General features: G+C 49.7%; 1 protein-coding gene across 2 annotated transcripts in view; it reads left to right on the top strand.

Moving 5' to 3' along the window:
* Nucleotides 1–3,058: 3,058 nt before the first annotated feature.
* Nucleotides 3,059–20,227, top strand: part of LOC105480408 (shisa family member 5) — a 39,335-nt gene continuing 22,166 nt past the window's right edge. For both annotated transcript variants that reach the window (XR_986456.3, XM_011739228.2), the window contains exons 1-2: nucleotides 3,059–3,201; nucleotides 5,908–6,064. Coding sequence is in view for 1 of the 2 variants with exons in the window: in XM_011739228.2 (XP_011737530.1) it covers nucleotides 3,132–3,201; nucleotides 5,908–6,064 (227 nt within the window). In the remaining variant the exon portion in view is untranslated. The remainder of the gene's footprint in view (nucleotides 3,202–5,907; nucleotides 6,065–20,227) is intronic.

Here is a 20,227-nt window from a genome sequence, read left to right as displayed (position 1 = left end):
CTGCCAGGACTGCTGCAGCCCTCCATCAAAGCCGGCACCAGTGCCCCTGACTGACTCCAGGGAGGCTACGTCTGATTGGTTGGGGCTAGGGCAAAAGCACTTGCCCTGGGGCAAAGGAATCTGAAAAAGATAATATCTAGAATGTTCCTCCTCTGATGTGGAGGAAAGGGGACCAGGTGCTGAATGAAGAAGAATGGCAAGTGTTCTACTGTAGAACTCACCCATCCTAGCCCTGCGGTCAGTCCTGGGGCTGGGCTGATGGCCTCATCCTCACTGGTCACTCTCACCCTGGGCTTTACAAGCATCAATCGGTGTTGCTTTGCCCCAACAGCCTGATGCAAAGTTCTCACCTACAAACTGTAACCAAGGTCCCAGCAGAAAACAGTCATTCTTATCAAACTGGGTATTTGAGGAGAGTTTAATAAAAGTGCTCTTGCACTTTGGGAGGCTGAGGCGGGCAGACTGCTTGAGCCCAGGAGTTTGAGACCAGCCTGGGAAACATGGCAAAACCCCATTTCGACAAAAAATACAAAAATTATCTGGATGTGATGGTGTGCATCTGTGGTCCCAGTTACTCCGAAGGGTGAGGTGGGAGGATCACCCCAGTTTCCTGGGAAAACTGAGGCTGCAGTGAGCCGTGACTGTACTCCAGCCTGGGTGACAGAGTGAGACCCTGTCTCCAGAAAAAAAAAAAAAAAAAAAAAAAAAAGTGCTGTTTACAGAGCTACCTAGCCTTGGTACAGCATCTGGGCCAAGTTTGGTTTCTGCCTTGGAGGGGTCACTTTCCCCAGGCAACTTGTATTTCCAGGCTTTGTAAGCCTGACCCACAGAAAATGCCTGCACACCTGGGCATATGCCTGTGAGATGCATGGTTGCAATTTCCGAGCTACTGGGGTGATCCTAGCCTCCACTCTCTTGCCCATGCACAGCCCTGGGTGGGGCCCAAAACACCCACCAAGCTCAACCATGAGCTGTGGGCAGATAAGAGGGTGTGTGAGAGCCAAAGACTAAAAAGGCAGGGAGGAAGCCAGGTGAGAGGCCCCTAAAGGATCTGGGGGTAGGGGCAGCAGAGTAGAGAAGCCAAAGGAAGGCATGGGAGGTGGGAAAGGACAATTTTTTTTTTTTCCTTTTTTTTTTTGAGATGGAGTCTCGCTCTGTCACCCAGGCTGGAGTGCAGTGGTGTGATCTCGGCTCACCACAACCTCTGCCTCTGCCTCCTGAGTTCAAGCAGTTCTCCTGCCTCAGTCTCCCGAGTGGCTGGGATTACAGGCATGCACCACCATGCCCGGCTAATTTTGTATTTTTAGCAGAGAAGGGGCTTCTCCATGTTGGCCAGGCTGGTCTCAAACTCCCAACCTCAGGTATCTGCCCGCCTCTGCCTCCCAAAGTGCTGGGATTACAGGCGTGAGCCACCGCGCCCAGCCTTGTTTTTCTTTTTCGGAGACAGGGTTTTGCTCTGTTGCCCAGACTGGAGTGCAGTGTCGCAATCATAACTCACTGCAACCTTCATCTCCTGGGCTCAAATGATCCTCCACCTCAGCCTCCCAAGTAGCTGAGACCACAGGTACGTGCCACCATACCCAGCTAATTTAAAAATTTTCTGTAGATACGGGGTCTCCTTATGCTGCCCAGGCTTAGGACAACTCTTAGGAGCTTGGCTAGAGGGCAGGGAGTGGAAAACCAAGGGAAAAGAAACCAAGCTTGTGAATGGTGCAGAGTGGAATGAGCAACCTTTAGGGAGGCAGAGGGTTGGGCACCCAGGGTGTGGAACACAGGATGGCTCTAGAGCTGGACATGAGGGGCATGCAGTGTCCATTCTGCAGAAGGGAGACCTGGGCTGCACCCAGCTTTGGAGAGTGGAGCTCAAGAGGCAGAGGTGGGATAACAAGGCTGGGCTGTCAGGGAGGATGTGACTCCAGTCCCATACTAAGACTCTCCCAGAGGGCATCCTGCCTGGGGACAGTCATATCCCTGCGCCCCACATGTGTGCTGAGCACGGTGAGTCTTAAGCCCTTCTTGGCCAGGAGGTGATGGGGGCTTATTGGAGACCCAGGCCTTCCTCTCCCGGTTCTAACACCCTAGCCTGGGAAACTGCTGGGAACATCCCAGATTGTCCCTTTCGGTTCCTCTTCGTCTACAGCGATGCCCCCACCTTTAGGTGAGAAATATATGGTGGCACACAGGGTGCACAACCCGGCCTGGGTGCCTCATTAGCGTGACATTTCGTGTTTTCTGTCTTGAGTGAAATGTTCTGATTGTGCCAGGTGCAGAGTGGGGGTGGGTCAGGAACTCTGGGCATAAAAGGAAGAACGACTCAACATCCCTGATTCTGCCTGGACCCCTGCCCCGCAGTGAGGGGGCAGAGCCCTGTGCGGGAAGTTGACCTGGCTGTGCCCTGGGAGCTGCCAGTTTCTAGCTCAGTCCTGGCCCACTGCGCCAGCGCTGAGCCTGCCAGGGCTGAGGCTGGGGATCACCTTGGGATGAGGGTATCAGTCCCAGGGGGCAGGAGATCGCGTGTCCTCTGAGGTGGTGACTGGGCTTGCAGAAGGGAACCGGCATTTGTGGAGTGTCTACTGAGTGCCAAGGTCTGCGCTGGGCACTGTCCTCGCACCGCCTCACTTAGTCCTCGGGCAAGTGAGGCTCCGCTGGGACCGCGGCTGGGAGGGATGGCTGTGGCTGCCCCCCACCGCCCACACAGTAGGCGCTCAGAGTTAGGGTGCATATTCCCGGGGACGCCCTCCCGGCCTGAGAGCTGTGGGCCGCCCCTAGCCCCCAAGCATCCGGTCCGGGAACGGTCCAAGTTTTCACGCAGACCCTGGGCGCGGAGCTGGCCCCGAGGCTGGGAAGGCATTCGCTTCCTTCCCTCCTCCTCCCTCCTCCTCCCTCCTCCTCCCTCCTCCTCCCTCCTCCTCCCTCCTCCTCCTCCTTCTCCTCCTCCTCCCCCCCTCCCCCTCCCTCTCCCCCTCCTCTCCCTCCCCCTCCTCCTTTCCCGGGCGGGGGTTCCGGGAACCGTCCGGGCCGGGGCTGGGCGGGGCGAGGGAGGGGGCGGCCGCGCGGATCGCTGAGGCAGTGGCGGCACCGCGCCCCGCGCTCGCGTCCGTCCGTCCGTCCGCCCGTCCGTCCGCCCAGCCATGGCTGCGCCGGTCCCCGCGCTGCGGATCCTGTTGCTGTTGCTGCTGCTGCTACCGCCGCCTCCGGGTGGTGAGCCGGGGGTGGGGGCGGCCCCTCCTGCCCTGGGACCGGGCAGACACTTACCCGCGCTGCCGCTTCAACGAGCCGGGCAGCACCAGCCCCACCGTGTCCCCCACCGACCCCTGATTGCCCCGAGGCCGTCAGCGTCCCCCCACGACTGCGGACCTCTCCTTCACCTGAGCACCCTCCTTTCCTGAACAACCCTGCGCAGACCCCAGGCAGCTGCCACCTTTGTCTGTCCTGGAACGGTGGGGAAGGGTCTGCCCTTCCGCCCTTGTCCCTGGGGATGGGATCCCCAGAGGCTAGGGTAGGGTTCCCCCATCTAGCTTTAGTCTGGCGGGTGGCTGCAGGGCGGCCTGGCCCCTCCATCAGAGGCCTTCCCTCTTTGCCTGTGTTTAATGTCTGGGATCCCCCACCGCTGCCTCCATTGGGCCCTTGTGTTGCTGGAGAGCCTGGCGCTGAGGCTGTCCTCTGGGGTGGAGACACCACTGTGTGTGTTGGTTGCAGATAGATAATTCACAGACTCTGGAAGGCTGGCTGGGGGCGGGCCCTTTAAAGGGTTAGGAATTGGAACAACCCCCTGCCCACCCAGGAGAAGCCAAAGACCCTTTTGGGGTGGGTGGCTTCATGGGGGGGAAGGCTATATTTCCTGGGGGCTGGGATGAAACCAGAGGACCTGGGCCAGAGAAATGAGAAAGGGGAGACCTGTGCCCCAAATCCCCCACCCCTGGAGTGAGCCTGTAGGAGGGTCACAGATTCAGTGAGGTCTGGGGGTCAGAGAGCATTTGTGCCACGGACTCAGCCTAAACAGCCTCACCGGTGTGTCTTCAGCCCTAGCTCAGAGGTTGGGCTGTGAAGACCCTGCTCCATGTCTTTTCACCTGAGCCACCAGGCGCGGGCTACGCTGATGGTACCAGGTTTCAGGTGGGCAGCTGGCCAAGCTGGGCTGGTCAATGGTCCAATCCTCTGCTCCATGGCTTTGCCAAGAGCAGGGTTCTGCCTGGAGCTGCCAAGAAGTGCAGTTCCCCCCAATTCCCCACTAAAGTTCCCTCTTCCCAAGGAGGTCACTCAGTGTCTGTCTCTGGGCTTCACTCTACTGACAGCCTCAGGATGTGTGGTGCCCTGATCAGGCTTGGGCACCAGATGCTGCACATGGCCAGGTGCCTGGCCTGGCTGGGTCTCCAGAGGCCACGTGCTATGCCAGACTGTTTCCAGGCCAACCTAGTTATGCCTCAGGGCTATCATCAGGCCTGTCCCCTGACTACTGTGGACTTGTGGGCCTTGCTGGACTAGGTGTTCTCTTTGGAGTCTGCTCTGGCAGAATCTGGTACTGTTCCTTCCTGCTAGTGGGCACAGGTCTCCGCTAATGTAGCCTGAGGATACATGGGAACATTTGACTGTAGCATCTTCCTGGAGGTTTGTAAACCTTGTGGTCATCCAAAACCCTGGGACATTTTCCACATTTGTTGTCAGCCAGATCCCCTCAGCATGACCTTGTATATTGAGACTTGTAAGGATGTCATTAGATCCCAACTCTGTGCTGAGAGGCTTGTGATGGCTCCAGGGCTACAGATGGTGCCACTGCCTTGGAGCCCTGTTGCCCAGGCTGGTCTCAAACTCCTGGAAGAAACAGACATTTCCTGGATAACTGCTGCAGGCCCAGAGCAGGGCTAAGTGCTTTGTGAACACTGGTATGGTGGGTGTGACAATTTCTGACCAGGAGCTAGCCTACCATCACGGTCATGGGGTGGTCCGTGAGAGCCAGGCCCCTGCCGTTGTGGTGCCCAGCAGGGGCTGAGGCTGCTATGGCTGAGTGAGAGGGAGAGTGAATGAGGATTAAGAACCAGACAGTCTGGCTGGGGCGTGGTGGCTTATCCCTGTAATTTTGGCACTTTGGACGCCAAGGTGAGTGGATCACCTGAGGTCAGGAGTTCAAGACCAGCCTGGCCAACATGGTGAAACTCTGTCTCTACTAAAAAATACAAAAAATTAGCTGGGCCTGGTGGCAGGCGCCTGTAATCCCATCTACTCGGGAGGCTGAGGCAGGAGAATTGCTTGAATCTGGGAGGCAGAGGTTGCAGTGAGCTGAGATCGTGTCACTGCACTCCAGCCTGGGCAACAGAGCGAGACTCTGTCTCAAAAAAAAAAAAAAGAAAGAAACAGACAGTCCAGTGTCTGATCCCCTGCAGGTGTTGAGCTGTGTGACTTCTTGCCTGGGCAGCTTCTGGAGGAGGCCGCCTGGAGTAGGGCCTTGAAGGATGAGTAGAGTTGAAGGGCAAGGGATAGGAACCAGGCAAGAATGTGAACAGAGTGTGGACAGGTTGGAGAGCTGGAGTGATCTTCAGGACTCTTTGCAGTTTAGACCCTGCTTGGAAACTCGGGGCCTTGATCCTGAAGTAGTGGGAGTTAGGGGAGGTCTGAGAGCAGGGTGTGGCCCCATCAGACTCACACTGAGAAAGCTCACCCTCCTATCAGGAGGCCAGTGCACTGGCGAGGGAGAGAAGGAGCCCAGATAGGGCAGCTCTGTTGTGGCCTTTGGGATAGGGCAAGGCTGAGGGGGAGCAGTGGCCAGGGGTCAGAAGATGGCCTGTGGCTAGGGTGGCTCAGAGATGGTGCAGCATGTGTGTGGTCTGGTGGCTGTGCCAGGGAGGGCACTGTGTCTGCTGGGGCCTGGCCCTGTGGGCCCAGATGAACAGATGTGTTTCTCCTCTCCAGCGCATGGTGAGGTGTGTACGGCTTCCCATGGACTCAGCCTCTTCCCCGAGTCCTGTCCAGATTTCTGCTGTGGTACCTGTTATGACCAATACTGCTGCTCTGACGTGCTCAAGAAATTTGTGTGGACCAAGGAAAGGTGTGCTGTGCCTGAGGCCAGGTGGGTGCAGCGGTGGGCCACAGGGTGGGTGGCTTGAGCCTGTGCCTTGCAGGAGAGTATGTGGAAGAGAAATAGCTCTGCACCTCTGGCCTCTCAGCCCTCTCCAGGTGGTGGCCAGAGCATTGGAGCAGAGGGTTTAGGGATCTCCTGTTCTGGGCTGGACCCCCTAGACCTGCTCAGTTAATCCCCTGTCCATCTCCTCCCTACCCTGAGGGCTCTGGCTCGCTGAGCCTTGGGCTGAGCAGGTTTCTTAGGGGTCCTTGGCCTCAGCTGGTCCTGTGGCTCACCCCAGGTGTGTACCTGTGCCAAGATACATCCTCAGGGTGGGTACCTGGGCTTGACTGTACCCCAAAGTATGCACATGCCCCCAAAGGGTATCCTTTGTTCAGGGACCCTCTTGTGGAGCCTGTAGGGCGCAGTGCGTAAGCATGTGACCCAGTGTGAGCTCTATCCGTGTCCTCCCAGTGCAGCCTATGAATTTCCCTGCATGTTGGGTGTAGACGGTTTCATGGCTGGGACCAAGGTTCCAGGCCCCTGTGTGTGGCTGTTTGCCGTATTCTGTATTTCCTTTGTTTGGCCTCATGTGTAGAGGGTTGAGATGGTCATACTCCTCTGCTCATGGCAGGTGATTATCCTGGGTCTGGGCAAGACCAACCCCCGCTGTCTTACATAATTATTTTTGTGAGATGGAGTCTCACCATGTTGCCCAGGCTGGTCTCATACTCCTGGGCTCAAGCCATCCTTCTCCCTCAGCCTCCTGAGTAACTGGAACTATAGGTGTGCACCACTGTGCCTAGCCTATATATTTACTTTAATATCTCAGGACCATTTCATTCCCTTCCCACCCCACGGGCAACTGTCTGCTATGTATAAGGTGCATCCTTTTTATTACTTGAGTTCTTGCAAAGTAAGAACTTGTAGGTCTTGTAGTGTAAGACCTAGCCACATTGCTGTGGCATGTCTGGCTCTTGCCCACTAATGCTGTGTCCCTCTGAATGGTGTGAGTCCACAGTGGTTGTCACGATAGATAGCTTCAGTGGGCATCTGGTATACCTCCTTTTATGGAGCTGTGTAATAATTTTCTTGGAAACACATCTAGTTGTGCAGTTGCCATGTCATAGATGCACACAGTTATCCACTAAGAACTTCCAGGTGCTCTTGGGAGTGGTGCACAGGGCCGCACACATGTCAGTTCTGCCTGAGGGTTCCTAACGGGTCAGCTTTTACCCTTTCACTTCACCTTTTGGCTTTTTTTTTTTTTTTTTTTTGAGACGGAGTCTCGTTTTTGTTGCCCAGATTGGAGTGTAATAATGTGATCTTGGCTCACTGCAACCTCCACCTCCCGGGTTCAAGTGATTCTCCTGCCTCAGCCTCTTGAGTAGCTGGGATTATGGGCATGTACCATCATGTCTGGCTAATTTTGTGTTTTTAGTAGAGATGGGGCTTCTCCATGTTGGCCAGGCTAGTCTCGAACTCCCGATCTCAGGTGATCTACCTGCCTCGACCTCACAAAGTGCTGGGATTACAGGTGTGAGCCATCGCACCCGGCCTGCCATTTGTATATTTTACAAATGTCTTTAAAAACATCTATTGTAGGCCGGGCGCGGTGACTCATGCCTGTAATCCCAGCACTTTGTGAGGTCGAGGCGGGTGGATCACGAGGTCAGGAGATTGAAACCACTGTGAAACCCCGTCTCTACTAAAAATACAAAAAAAAAATTAGCCAGGCACGGTGGCGGGCACCTGTAGTCCCAGCTACTACGGAGGCTGAGGCAGGAGAATGGTGTGAACCTGGGCGGAGGTTGCAGTGAGCCGATATCACGCCACTGCATTCTAGCTTGGGTGACAGAGTGAGACTCCATCTCAAAAAAAACAAAAACAAACAAACAAAAAACATCTATTGTAGCCGGGCATGGTGGCTCACGCCTGTAATCCCAGCACTTTGGAAGGCCGAGGTGGGCCGATCACCTGAGGTCGGGAGTTCAAGACCAGCCTGACCAACATGGAGAAACCCCGTCTCTACTAAAAATGCAAAATTAGGCTGGGTGCGGTGGCTCACGCCTGTAATCCCAGCACTTTGGGAGGCTGAGGCAGGCAGATCACCTGAGGTTAGGAGTTCAAGACCAGCCTGGCCAATGTGGTGAAACTCTGTCTCTAGTAAAAACACAAAAAACTAGCTGGACGTGGTGGTGGGTTCCTGTAACCCCAGCTATTCAGGAGGCTGAGGCAGGAGAATCACTGGAACCCGGGAGGCAGAGATTGCAGTGAGCCGAGATTGCACCATTCCACTCCTGACTGGGTGACAGAGCAAGAGACTCTGTCTTAAAACAAAAACAAAAACAAAAACTATTGTGGTATTTCTTTTTTTGTTTTTTTTGTTTTTTTTTTTTGAGACAGAGTCTTGCTTTGTCACCCAGACTGGAGTGCAATGGCACGATCTTGGCTCACTGCAACCTCCGCCTCCCAGGTTCAAGCAATTCTCCTGCCTCAGCCTCCTGAGTAGCTGGAATTACACGTGTGCGCCACTACGCCCGGCTAATTTTTGTATTTTTACTAGAGACAGGGTTTCACCATGTTGACCAAGCTGGTCTTGAACTCCTCACCTCAGGTGATCTGCCCATCTCGGCCTCCCAAAGTGCTGGGATAACAGGCATAAGCCACCGCACCTGGCAGTATTTCTTTTTTTAAAAGCAGGAGCATTCCATTTAAATTTAATGTAGAGGGTCAGGTGGGTGCTGTGGCTCATGCCTGTAATCTCAGCACTTTGGGAAGCTGAGGTAGGAGGATCACTTGAACCCAGCAGGTTGAGGCTGCGGTAAGTCATGATTGGTGCCACTGCACTCCAGCCTGGGCAACATAGCAAGACCTTGTCTCAAAAATTAATTAATTAATTTAATGTAGCTCTTGATATTCTGGGGTTATATTTGCATCTTTTGTGCTATTTGTCTCTCCTGCATTAACCTTTTTTTACTTCCTGTATTGTTTTGATTTGTTTTTACACTATGTTTTTCTTCGATTGTTACTTCTTTTCTATTCTTTTTTTTTTTTTTTTTTTTTCTGGAGACAGAGTCTCTCTGTCTCCCAGGCTGGAGTGCAGTGGTGTGATCTTGGCTCACTGCAACCTCCACCGGTCGGGTTCAAGCAATTCTCCTGCCTCAGCTGCCCAAGTAGCTGGGACCACAAGCGCATGCTGCCATGCCCAGCTAATTTTTTTTTATTTTAGGAGAGACAGGGTTTCACTGTGTTCCCAGGCTGGTCTCGAACTACTGAACTCAGGCAGTCTGCCTGCCTCAGCCTCCCAAAGTGCTAGGATTACAGGCATGAGCCACCACCCCCAGGCTTCTTTCCTATTCTGAATGCCTTTTTTTTTCTTGCCTTGTTGTGTTGGCTAAGCCCTCAGTTACAATGTTGAGTAGAAGTGGAGAAAGCAGACATCTGTGTCTTGTTTCCGAGTTAAGGGGGAAGGCATTCAGTCTTTCACTAGTAGGAAGGATGTCAGCTGTGGCTTTTTCACAGGTGTCCTTTATCAGGTTGAGGCAGTTCTCTGCATTTCTAGTACACCTAGAGTTTTAATTATGGATAGATGTTGAATTTTGTCAAATGCTTTTTGTGCATTTGTAGAGATGACTGTATGATTTTAAAATTTTTATTCTCTTAATATGGTAAATTATATTACTCTCTAAAACAGTATTTTATGTGAGTATAGAGCTTAGGTTGATGGTTATTTTTTCTTATCATATTGAAGCTTCCATTCTTCTGTCTCCCAGCTTCCATTATTTCTGTTGAGACATAGGCTTAACAGCCAGTGTCTCTCATTGAAAAGAAATCTCTCTCTTGCTCTTTTTTTTTTTTTTTGAGACAGGGTCTCACTCTGTTGCCCAGGCTGAAGTACAGTGGTGCAGTCACTGCTCATGGCAGCCTCAGCCTCCTAGGCTGAAGCATATCCTCCTACCTCAGTTTTCCAAGTAGCTGGGATTACAGGTGCCTGCCACCATGCCTGGCTAATTTTTGTTTATGTTTTGTAGAGATGGGGGTCTCCCTATGTTGCCCAGGCTGGTCTTGAACTCCTGGGCTCAAGTGATCCTCTCACGTCGGCCTCCCAAAGTGCTGAGATTACAGGTGCACCTAGTTGAAATCTCTCTCTCTTTTTTTTTTAAACCCTCTGATGGCTTTTTAAGATTGTTTTTTTCTTTGTCTTTGGTGTTATTCGTTCACTGTGCTGTATGTAGGTATGGATTTCTTTTTTTTATGCTGCTAAGGATTTGTTAAGCTTCTTACGCTTGTGTTGTTGTTGTTGTTGTTTGCTTTTTGTGAAGAACGGGGTCTTGCTATATTGCCCAGACAGGTCTTGAACTCCTGGGCTCAAGCTATCTTCCTGCCTCTGCTTCCCTAAGAGCTGGGATTACAGCGTGAACCACTGCACCTGGCTGGGATTTGTTAAGTTTCTTGAACTGTGGTTTCACATCCCATCAGTTCAGGAAAATTGTCTGCCATTACTTTTTTTTTTTTTGAGTCCAGGTTTAGCTCTGGCCCAGACTGGAGTGCAGTGGCACAATCACGGCTCAAACAAACCACCTGCCTCAACCTGCCAGGTAGCTAGGACTACAAGTGTGTGCCACCATGCCCTGCTATTTTTTTATGTTTTATTTTTTGTGCAGATGGGGTCTTGTTATGTTGCCTAAACTGGTCTTGAACTCCTGGCCTCAAGTGAGCCTCTAGCCTTGGCCTCCCACAGTGCTAGGATTACATCTGCCATTCCTTTTTTTATTGGTAGGGGACAGAGTATTGCTCTGTCGCCCAGGCTGGAGTGCAGTGGTACGATCTCGGCTCACTGCAACCTCTGCCTCCCAGGTTCAAGCAATTCCCCTGCCTCAGCCTCCCGAGTAGCTGGAATTATAAGCGCGTGCCACCATGCCTGGTTAACTTTTGTTATTTTTAATAGAGACGGGGTTTCACCATTTTGGCCAGGTTGGTCTTGAACTCCTGACCTTATGATCTGCTCACCTCGGCTTCCCAAAGTGCTGGGATTACAGGCGTGAGCCACCGCACCTAGCCCCATTACTTCTTTAAATATTGCTTCTTTCTCCTTTTTCTTTCTGTCTGGGACTCTGAGTAGACACATGCTATACTTCACCCTTTCATGTGCATTTCTCTTAGCCTTTCTCTTATGTTCATCTCCATGCTGCTTTCTGGGTAATATCTTCTAACTTCTCAGGTCATGTAATTATTTCTTCAGCTGTGTCTAATCTGCTGTTTTTGTTTTTTGTTTGTTTTGGTGTTTTTTTGCAATGGAGTTTCGCTCTTGTCGCCCAGGTTGAAGTGCAATGGCGTGATCTCAGCTCACTGTAACCTCCACTTCCCAGGTTCAAGTGATTCTCCTGCCTCAGCCTCCTGAGTGGCTGGGATTACAGGTGCCCGCCACCACGCCCGGCCAATTTTTATATTTTTAGTAGAGACGGGGTTTCTCCATGTTGGCCAGGCTGGTCTCAAACTCCTGACCTCAGGTGAGCCGCCCACTTCAGCCTCCCAAAGTGCTGGGATTACAGGTGTGAGCCACTGTGCCAGCCTCATCTGCTGTTAAGCCCATCCACTGAGGTTGTTTTGTGTGCTGTTATATTGTGAAATATAAGTCACAGAAAAGTGAACAAAATAAACATACAATTCAATGATTTATCATGAAGCAACTGCTTTACTACTAGTAGTTGTAGTGAACTACAGACACACGCCACCACTCACAACTATATGCATTTATTTTAAATATGTTCGTAGTAGAAGATGTGAGAATCAAGTTTCATTTTTAAATTTGGATATCCAATTGACCCAGCACCATTTATTGAGAAATCCTTTTCTTCTATTGCTCTGCAGTTACAACTTTGTTATAAATCGAGTGTTCACATGCGCATGGATAGATACGTCTGTAGGCTCTATTCTGTTGCATTGATCTATTTTTCTATCTTTGAGCTAACAGTAGGCTCATAATTACTGTAGCTTTGTAATAAAGCTTGATATTCTTCAATATTGTCTTGGCTCTTTTTGTCTCTGGTATTTCCATATAAATTTTAGAATCAGCTTGTCAATAAAACTACCTTGGACTTCACTGACTCTATAGAACATTTCTGTGGAATTTTTTTTTTTTCCCCCCCCCGAGACAGAGTCTCACTCTCACCCAGGTTGGAGTGCAATGGCGTAATCCCGGCTTACTACAACCTCCACCTCCCGGGTTCAAGTGATTGTCCTGCCTCAGCCTCCCGAGTAGCTGGGATTACAGGTACCCGCCACCACACCCAGCTAAGTCTTTTGTATTTTTAATAGAGACAGGGTTTCACCAGGTTACCCAGGCTGGTCTCGAACTCCTGACCTCAGGTGATCCACCCGCCTCAGTCTCCCAAAGTGCTGGGATCACAGGTGTTAGCCACCACACGCGGCCATTTCTGTGGAATTGATATTTTACTATATTGAGTTTTCCAATCCATTAACATGGTATTTCTGCTTGTGTATTTTGTTTTCTTTCCTTCTGTCTCAATTTTGTATTATATTTTTTCTATTTCAAAGTCTTATATATATTTCATTTTTTCCTTTGTACTTTTTTTGATGGTATTATATTATAAATAGTATAGTTTAAATTTCTTTTCTTTTTTTTTTGAAATGAAGTCTTGCTCTTGTCCCCCAGGTTAGAGTGCGGTGGTGCGATCTCGGCTCACTGCAACCTCTGCCTCCTGGGTTCAAGCGATTCTACTGCCTCAGCCTCCTGAGTAGCTGGGATTACAGGCGCCTGCAACCACGCCCAGCTAATTTTTTTTTTATTTTTAGTAGAGACGGGGTTTCATCATGTTGGCCAGGCTGGTCTTGAGCTCCCGACCTCAGGTGATCCACCCGCCTTGGCCTCCCAAAATGCTGGGATTACAGGCGTGAGCCACTGTGCCCGGCTTTTTTTTTTTTTTTTTTTTTTTTTGAGATGGAATCTAACTTTGTTGACCAGGGTGGAGTGCAGTGGCATGATCCTTTCTCACTGCAACCTCTGCCTCTCAGGTTCAAGTGATTCTCCTGCCTCAGCCTCCCAAGTAGCTGGGATTACAGGCGCCTGCCATCTTGCCTGGCTAATTTTGTTTGTTTGTTTGTTTGTTTGTTTGTTTTTTGAGATGGAGTCTGGCTCTGTCGCCCAGGCTGGAGTGCAGTGGCGTGATCTTGGCTCAGTGCAAGCTCCGCCTCCTGGGTTCACACCATTCTCCTGCCTCAGCCTCCCAAGCAGCTGGTACTACAGGCGCCCGCCATCACACCCGGCTAATTTTTTGTATTTTTTTTTTAGTAGAGCCAGGGTTTCACCGTGTTAGCCAGGATGATCTTGATCTCCTGACCTCGTGATCCCCCCGCCTCGGCCACCCAAAGTGCTGGGATTACAGGCGTGAGTGACCACACCCGGCCTAATTTTTGTATTTTTAGTTGAGATAGCGTTTTACCATGTTGGTTAGTCTGATCTCGAACTCCTGACCTCAAGTGATCTGCCCTCCTTGGCCTCCCAATAGTGCTAGGATTACAGGTGTGAGCCACTGACCCCGGCCACGATTTTTATTTTCCAATTGTTTATTGATACATAAATGTGGAAAACTGTCTGGGTGTGGTGGCTCATGCCTGTAATCCCAACACTTTGGGAGGCTGAGGTGGGCAGATCACGAGGTCTGGAGTTCGAGACGAGGCTGGCCAACATGGTGAAACCCTATCTCTACTAAAAAATACAAAAATTAGCCAGGCATGGTTGTAGACTTAGCCACTTGGGAGGGTGACGCATGAGAATGGCTTGAACCCAGGGGGCGGAGGTTGCAGTGAGCTGACATCGTGTCACTGCACTCTAACCTGGGCAACAGAGAGACTCCATCCCTGCCCCCCCAAAAAAAGTGGAAAAACAAACTCAGAGTGCTTTATCTATTCTCTCACACCACAACAATCAACGTAAGAATTCTGTGACCAAATGTGTGGGAGTTTCTTCCCACCCACTGACCAAGCAATCAATTTGTTTTGTTTTTTGTTTTTTGTTTTGAGCCACTTCACTCCAGCCTGGGTGACAGAGCGAGACTCCCTCTCAATTAAAAAAAAAAAAAAAAAAAAAAAAAAGCATTGTAAAAGGAACGTATTTTTTCTGGGTATATATCTAGGAGTGGAATTACTAAGTTATTATGTGCATGTGTTCAGTTTAGGCAGATAACTTCCAAACAGCTTTCCAACATGTTATAAATGTGCCATTTGTACTCCCACCAGCCATATATGAGGGTTCCAGTTTGCTCTACATCCTCTTCAAAATTTGGATTGTAAATCTTTTTCAAAATATTGAGATATAGGCTGGGTGGAGTGGCTCACACCTGTAATCCCAGCACTTTGGGAGGCTGAGGTAGGAGGATCGCTTGAGCCCAGGAGTTGGAGGCTAGCCTGGGCAACATAGCAAGACTCAGTCTCTAAAAAGAAAAGAAAAGGCCGGGCGCGGTGGCTCAAGCCTGTAATCCCAGCACTTTGGGAGGCCGAGACGGGCGGATCACGAGGTCAGGAGATCGAGACCATCCTGGCTAACACGGTGAAACCCCGTCTCTACTAAAAAATACAAAAAACTAGCCGGGCGAGGTGGCGGGCGCCTGTAGTCCCAGCTACTCGGGAGGCTGAGGCAGAAGAATGGCGTAAACCTGGGAGGCGGAGCTTGCAGTGAGCTGAGATCCGGTCACTGCACCCCAGCCTGGGCGACAGAGCAAGACTCCATCTCAAAATAAATAAATAAATAAATAAATTAAAAAAGAAAAAAAATCGATATATAATTACATACAGTAAAATGCACAAATCTTTCATGTTTCAGTTTGATGAGTTTTAACAGATGTATACATTTCATGTATACAACATGCTAGACCACATATAAATCATTGTCATGGTAAAAAGTAGGAGGTTCCCCCAAAAATTAAAAGTAGAGCTACCATGTGCATATGATCCAGCCATCACATCACTGGCTATATATCCAAAGGATATGAAATCCATACCTCAGAGATACCTGCTCTCCCTTGTTCATTGTAGCATTATCACGATAGCCAAAGTATGCAATCAATCTACCTGTCATCAGTGGATAAATGGATAAAGAAAATGTGGGCCGGGCGCGGTGGCTCAAGCCTGTAATCCCAGCACTTTGGGAGGCCGAGACGGGCAGATCACGAGTTCAGGAGATCGAGACCATCCTGGCTAACACGGTGAAACCCCGTCTCTACTAAAATACAAAAAAAATTAGCTGGGCGAGGTGGCGGGCACCTGTACTCCCAGCTACTCGGGAGGCTGAGGCAGGAGAATGGCGTGAACCCGGGAGGCGGGGCTTGCAGTGAGCTGAGATCCGGCCACTGCACTCCAGCCTGGGCAACAGAGCTAGACTCCGTCTCAAAAAAAAAAAAAAAAAAGAAAATGTGGTATATGTACACAGTGAAATACCATTCAGCCTTAAAAAGAAGGAAATTGGCTGGGTGCAGTAACCCATGCCTGTAATCCCAGCACTTTGGGAGGCTGACAGAGGTAGATCACGAGGTCAGGAGATTGAGACCATCCTGGCCAACATGGTGAAACCCTGTTTCTGCCAAAAATACAAAAATTAGCTGGGCGTGGTGGTGCGCACCTGTAATCCCAGCTACTCGGGAGGCTGAGGCAGGAGAATCCCTTGAACTCGGGAGGTGGAGGTTGCAGTGAGCTGAGATCACGCCACTGCACTCTAGCCTGGCAACAGAGTGAAACTCTGTCTCAAAAAAAAAAAAAAAACAATGGAAATCCGGAAATCCTGTCATTTATGATGACATGGATGTACCTGGAGAACATTATGTTAAGTGAAATAAGCCAGGCACAGAAAGACAAATACAGCACCATCTCACTTATATGTGGAGTGTCAAAGTCAAACTCATAGAATATAACAGAATAAAATGGTGGTAACTGGAGACTAAGAGGTGGCAGGATTAGGGAGACGTTGGTCAAAGGACACAAAATTTCACTTAGGAAGAATAAGTTCAAGAGCTCTATTGTACATCATAATGGTGACTATAGTTTACAATAATATGTTGTATACTTGAAAATTGCTAAGGAAATATATTTTGCGTGTTCTCACCACACACACACAAAAGTATGTGAAGTAGTGCATATGCTAATTACCTAAATTTAACCATTCAATATATACATATTTCAAAACATCATTTTTGTACACCATAAATATATACAATTTTTGTCAGTTAAAAAAGAAATCAGATGGGTGCGGTGGCTCATGCCGGTAATCCCAGCACCTTGGGAGTCCGAGGTGGGTGGATCACCTGAGGTCAAAAGTTCAAGACCAGCCTGGCCAACATGGTGCCACCCCATCTCTACTAAAAAATACAAAAATTAGCTGGGTGTGGTGGCACACACCTATAATCCCAGCTACTCGGGAGGCTGAGGCAGGGAGAATTGCTTGAACCCGGTAGGCAGAGGTTGCAGTGAGCTGAGATGGTGCCACTGCACTCCAGCCTGGGCGACAGCGAGACTCCATCTCAAAAAAAAAAAAAAAGAAACTGGATTTGTCAGCCTTTTTCTTCAGCTTCTCAGCTTCCTCGGGTGAAGGTTTGTACAGACATGCTCACCTCCAAACATTGGGGCATGCATGCAGAGAGAAATCAAATTTTTCTTCCTCTTTTTATAAGGACACTAATCCCATCCTGGCAGCTTTGCCCTCATGATCTCATCTAAGCCGAATTACTGTTTCACGCGTCGGTGTGAAGAGATCACCAAACAGGTTTTGTGTGAGCAACATAGCTGTTTATTTCACCTGGGTGCAGGCGGGCTGAGTCCAAAAAGGGAGTCAGCAAAGGGTGGTGGATTATTATTAGTTCTCATAGGTTTTGGGATAGGCGGTGGAGTTAAGAGCAATGTTTTGGGGGCAGGGGGTGGATCTCACAAAGTATATTCTCAAGGGTGGGGAGAATTATAAAGAACCTTCTTGGCCGGGCGCGGTGGCTCAAGCCTGTAATCCCAGCACTTTGGGAGGCCGAGACGGGCGGATCACGAGGTCAAGAGATCGAGACCATCCTGGCTAACACGGTGAAACCCCGTCTCTACTAAAAAATACAAAAAACTAGCCAGGCGAGGTGGCGGGCGCCTGTAGTCCCAGCTACTCGGGAGGCTGAGGCAGGAGAATGGCGTAAACCCGGGAGGCGGAGCTTGCAGTGAGCTGAGATCCGGTCACTGCACCCCAGCCTGGGCGACAGAGCAAGACTCCATCTCAAAATAAATAAATAAATAAATAAATTAAAAAAGAAAAGAAAAAATCGATATATAATTACATACAGTAAAATGCACAAATCTTTCATGTTTCAGTTTGATGAGTTTTAACAGATGTATACATTTCATGTATACAACATGCTAGACCACATATAAATCATTGTCATGGTAAAAAGTAGGAGGTTCCCCCAAAAATTAAAAGTAGAGCTACCATGTGCATATGATCCAGCCATCACATCACTGGCTATATATCCAAAGGATATGAAATCCATACCTCAGAGATACCTGCTCTCCCTTGTTCATTGTAGCATTATCACGATAGCCAAAGTATGCAATCAATCTACCTGTCATCAGTGGATAAATGGATAAAGAAAATGTGGGCCGGGCGCGGTGGCTCAAGCCTGTAATCCCAGCACTTTGGGAGGCCGAGACGGGCGGATCACGAGGTCAGGAGATCGAGACCATCCTGGCTAACACGGTGAAACCCCGTCTCTACTAAAATACAAAAAAAATTAGCCGGGCAAGGTGGCGGGCACCTGTACTCCCAGCTACTCGGGAGGCTGAGGCAGGAGAATGGCGTGAACCCGGGAGGCGGGGCTTGCAGTGAGCTGAGATCCGGCCACTGCACTCCAGCCTGGGCAACAGAGCTAGACTCCGTCTCAAAAAAAAAAAAAAAAAAAAGAAAATGTGGTATATGTACACAGTGAAATACCATTCAGCCTTAAAAAGAAGGAAATTGGCTAGGTGCAGTAACCCATGCCTGTAATCCCAGCACTTTGGGAGGCTGACAGAGGTAGATCACGAGGTCAGGAGATTGAGACCATCCTGGCCAACATGGTGAAACCCTGTTTCTGGCCGGGCGCGGTGGCTCAAGCCTGTAATCCCAGCACTTTGGGAGGCCGAGGCGGGCGGATCACAAGGTCAGGAGATCGAGACCACAGTGAAACCCCGTCTCTACTAAAAATACAAAAAATTAGCCGGGCGCGGTGGCGGGCGCCTGTAGTCCTAGCTACTCAGGAGGCTGAGGCAGGAGAATTGCGTGAACCCAGGAGGCGGAGCTTGCAGTGAGCCGAGATCGCGCCACTGCACTCCAGCCTGGGCAACAGCGTGAGACTCCGTCTCAAAAAAAAAAAAAAAAAAAAAAAAAAAAAAAAAAGAAACCCTGTTTCTGCCAAAAATACAAAAATTAGCTGGGCGTGGTGGTGCGCACCTGTAATCCCAGCTACTCGGGAGGCTGAGGCAGGAGAATCCCTTGAACTCGGGAGGTGGAGGTTGCAGTGAGCTGAGATCACGCCACTGCACTCTAGCCTGGCAACAGAGTGAAACTCTGTCTCAAAAAAAAAAAAACAATGGAAATCCGGAAATCCTGTCATTTATGATGACATGGATGTACCTGGAGAACATTATGTTAAGTGAAATAAGCCAGGCACAGAAAGACAAATACAGCACCATCTCACTTATATGTGGAGCGTCAAAGTCAAACTCATAGAATATAACAGAATAAAATGGTGGTAACTGGAGACTAAGAGGTGGTAGGATTAGGGAGACGTTGGTCAAAGGACACAAAATTTCACTTAGGAAGAATAAGTTCAAGAGATCTATTGTACATCATAATGGTGACTATAGTTTACAATAATATGTTGTATACTTGAAAATTGCTAAGGAAATATATTTTGCGTGTTCTCACCACACACACACAAAAGTATGTGAAGTAGTGCATATGCTAATTACCTAAATTTAACCATTCAATATATACATATTTCAAAACATCATTTTTGTACACCATAAATATATACAATTTTTGTCAGTTAAAAAAGAAATCAGATGGGTGCGGTGGCTCATGCCGGTAATCCCAGCACCTTGGGAGTCCGAGGTGGGTGGATCACCTGAGGTCAAAAGTTCAAGACCAGCCTGGCCAACATGGTGCCACCCCATCTCTACTAAAAAATACAAAAATTAGCTGGGTGTGGTGGCACACACCTATAATCCCAGCTACTCGGGAGGCTGAGGCAGGGAGAATTGCTTGAACCCGGTAGGCAGAGGTTGCAGTGAGCTGAGATGGTGCCACTGCACTCCAGCCTGGGCGACAGCGAGACTCCATCTCAAAAAAAAAAAAAAAGAAACTGGATTTGTCAGCCTTTTTCTTCAGCTTCTCAGCTTCCTCGGGTGAAGGTTTGTACAGACATGCTCACCTCCAAACATTGGGGCATGCATGCAGAGAGAAATCGAATTTTTCTTCCTCTTTTTATAAGGACACTAATCCCATCCTGGCAGCTTCGCCCTCATGATCTCATCTAAGCCTAATTACTGTTTCACGCGTCGGTGTGAAGAGATCACCAAACAGGTTTTGTGTGAGCAACATAGCTGTTTATTTCACCTGGGTGCAGGCGGGCTGAGTCCAAAAAGGGAGTCAGCAAAGGGTGGTGGATTATTATTAGTTCTCATAGGTTTTGGGATAGGCGGTGGAGTTAAGAGCAATGTTTTGGGGGCAGGGGGTGGATCTCACAAAGTATATTCTCAAGGGTGGGGAGAATTATAAAGAACCTTCTTGGCCGGGCGCGGTGGCTCAAGCCTGTAATCCCAGCACTTTGGGAGGCCGAGACGGGCGGATCACGAGGTCAGGAGATCGAGACCATCCTGGCTAACACGGTGAAACCCCGTCTCTACTAAAAAATACAAAAAACTAGCCGGGCGAGGTGGCGGGCGCCTGTAGTCCCAGCTACTCGGGAGGCTGAGGCAGGAGAATGGCGTAAACCCGGGAGACGGAGCTTGCAGTGAGCCGAGATCGCGCCACTGCACTCCAGCCTGGGTGACAGAGCCAGACTCCGTCTCAAAAAAAAAAAAAAAAGAACCTTCTTAAGGGTGGGAGAGATTACAAAGTACATCGATCAATTAGGGTGGGGCAGAAAC

Source organism: Macaca nemestrina, chromosome 2 (genome assembly GCF_043159975.1).
Source record: "Macaca nemestrina isolate mMacNem1 chromosome 2, mMacNem.hap1, whole genome shotgun sequence".
NCBI lineage: Eukaryota > Metazoa > Chordata > Mammalia > Primates > Cercopithecidae > Macaca > Macaca nemestrina.
Note: the sequence above shows the minus strand (reverse complement) of the source record. Positions and strands in the feature narration are given on the sequence as shown.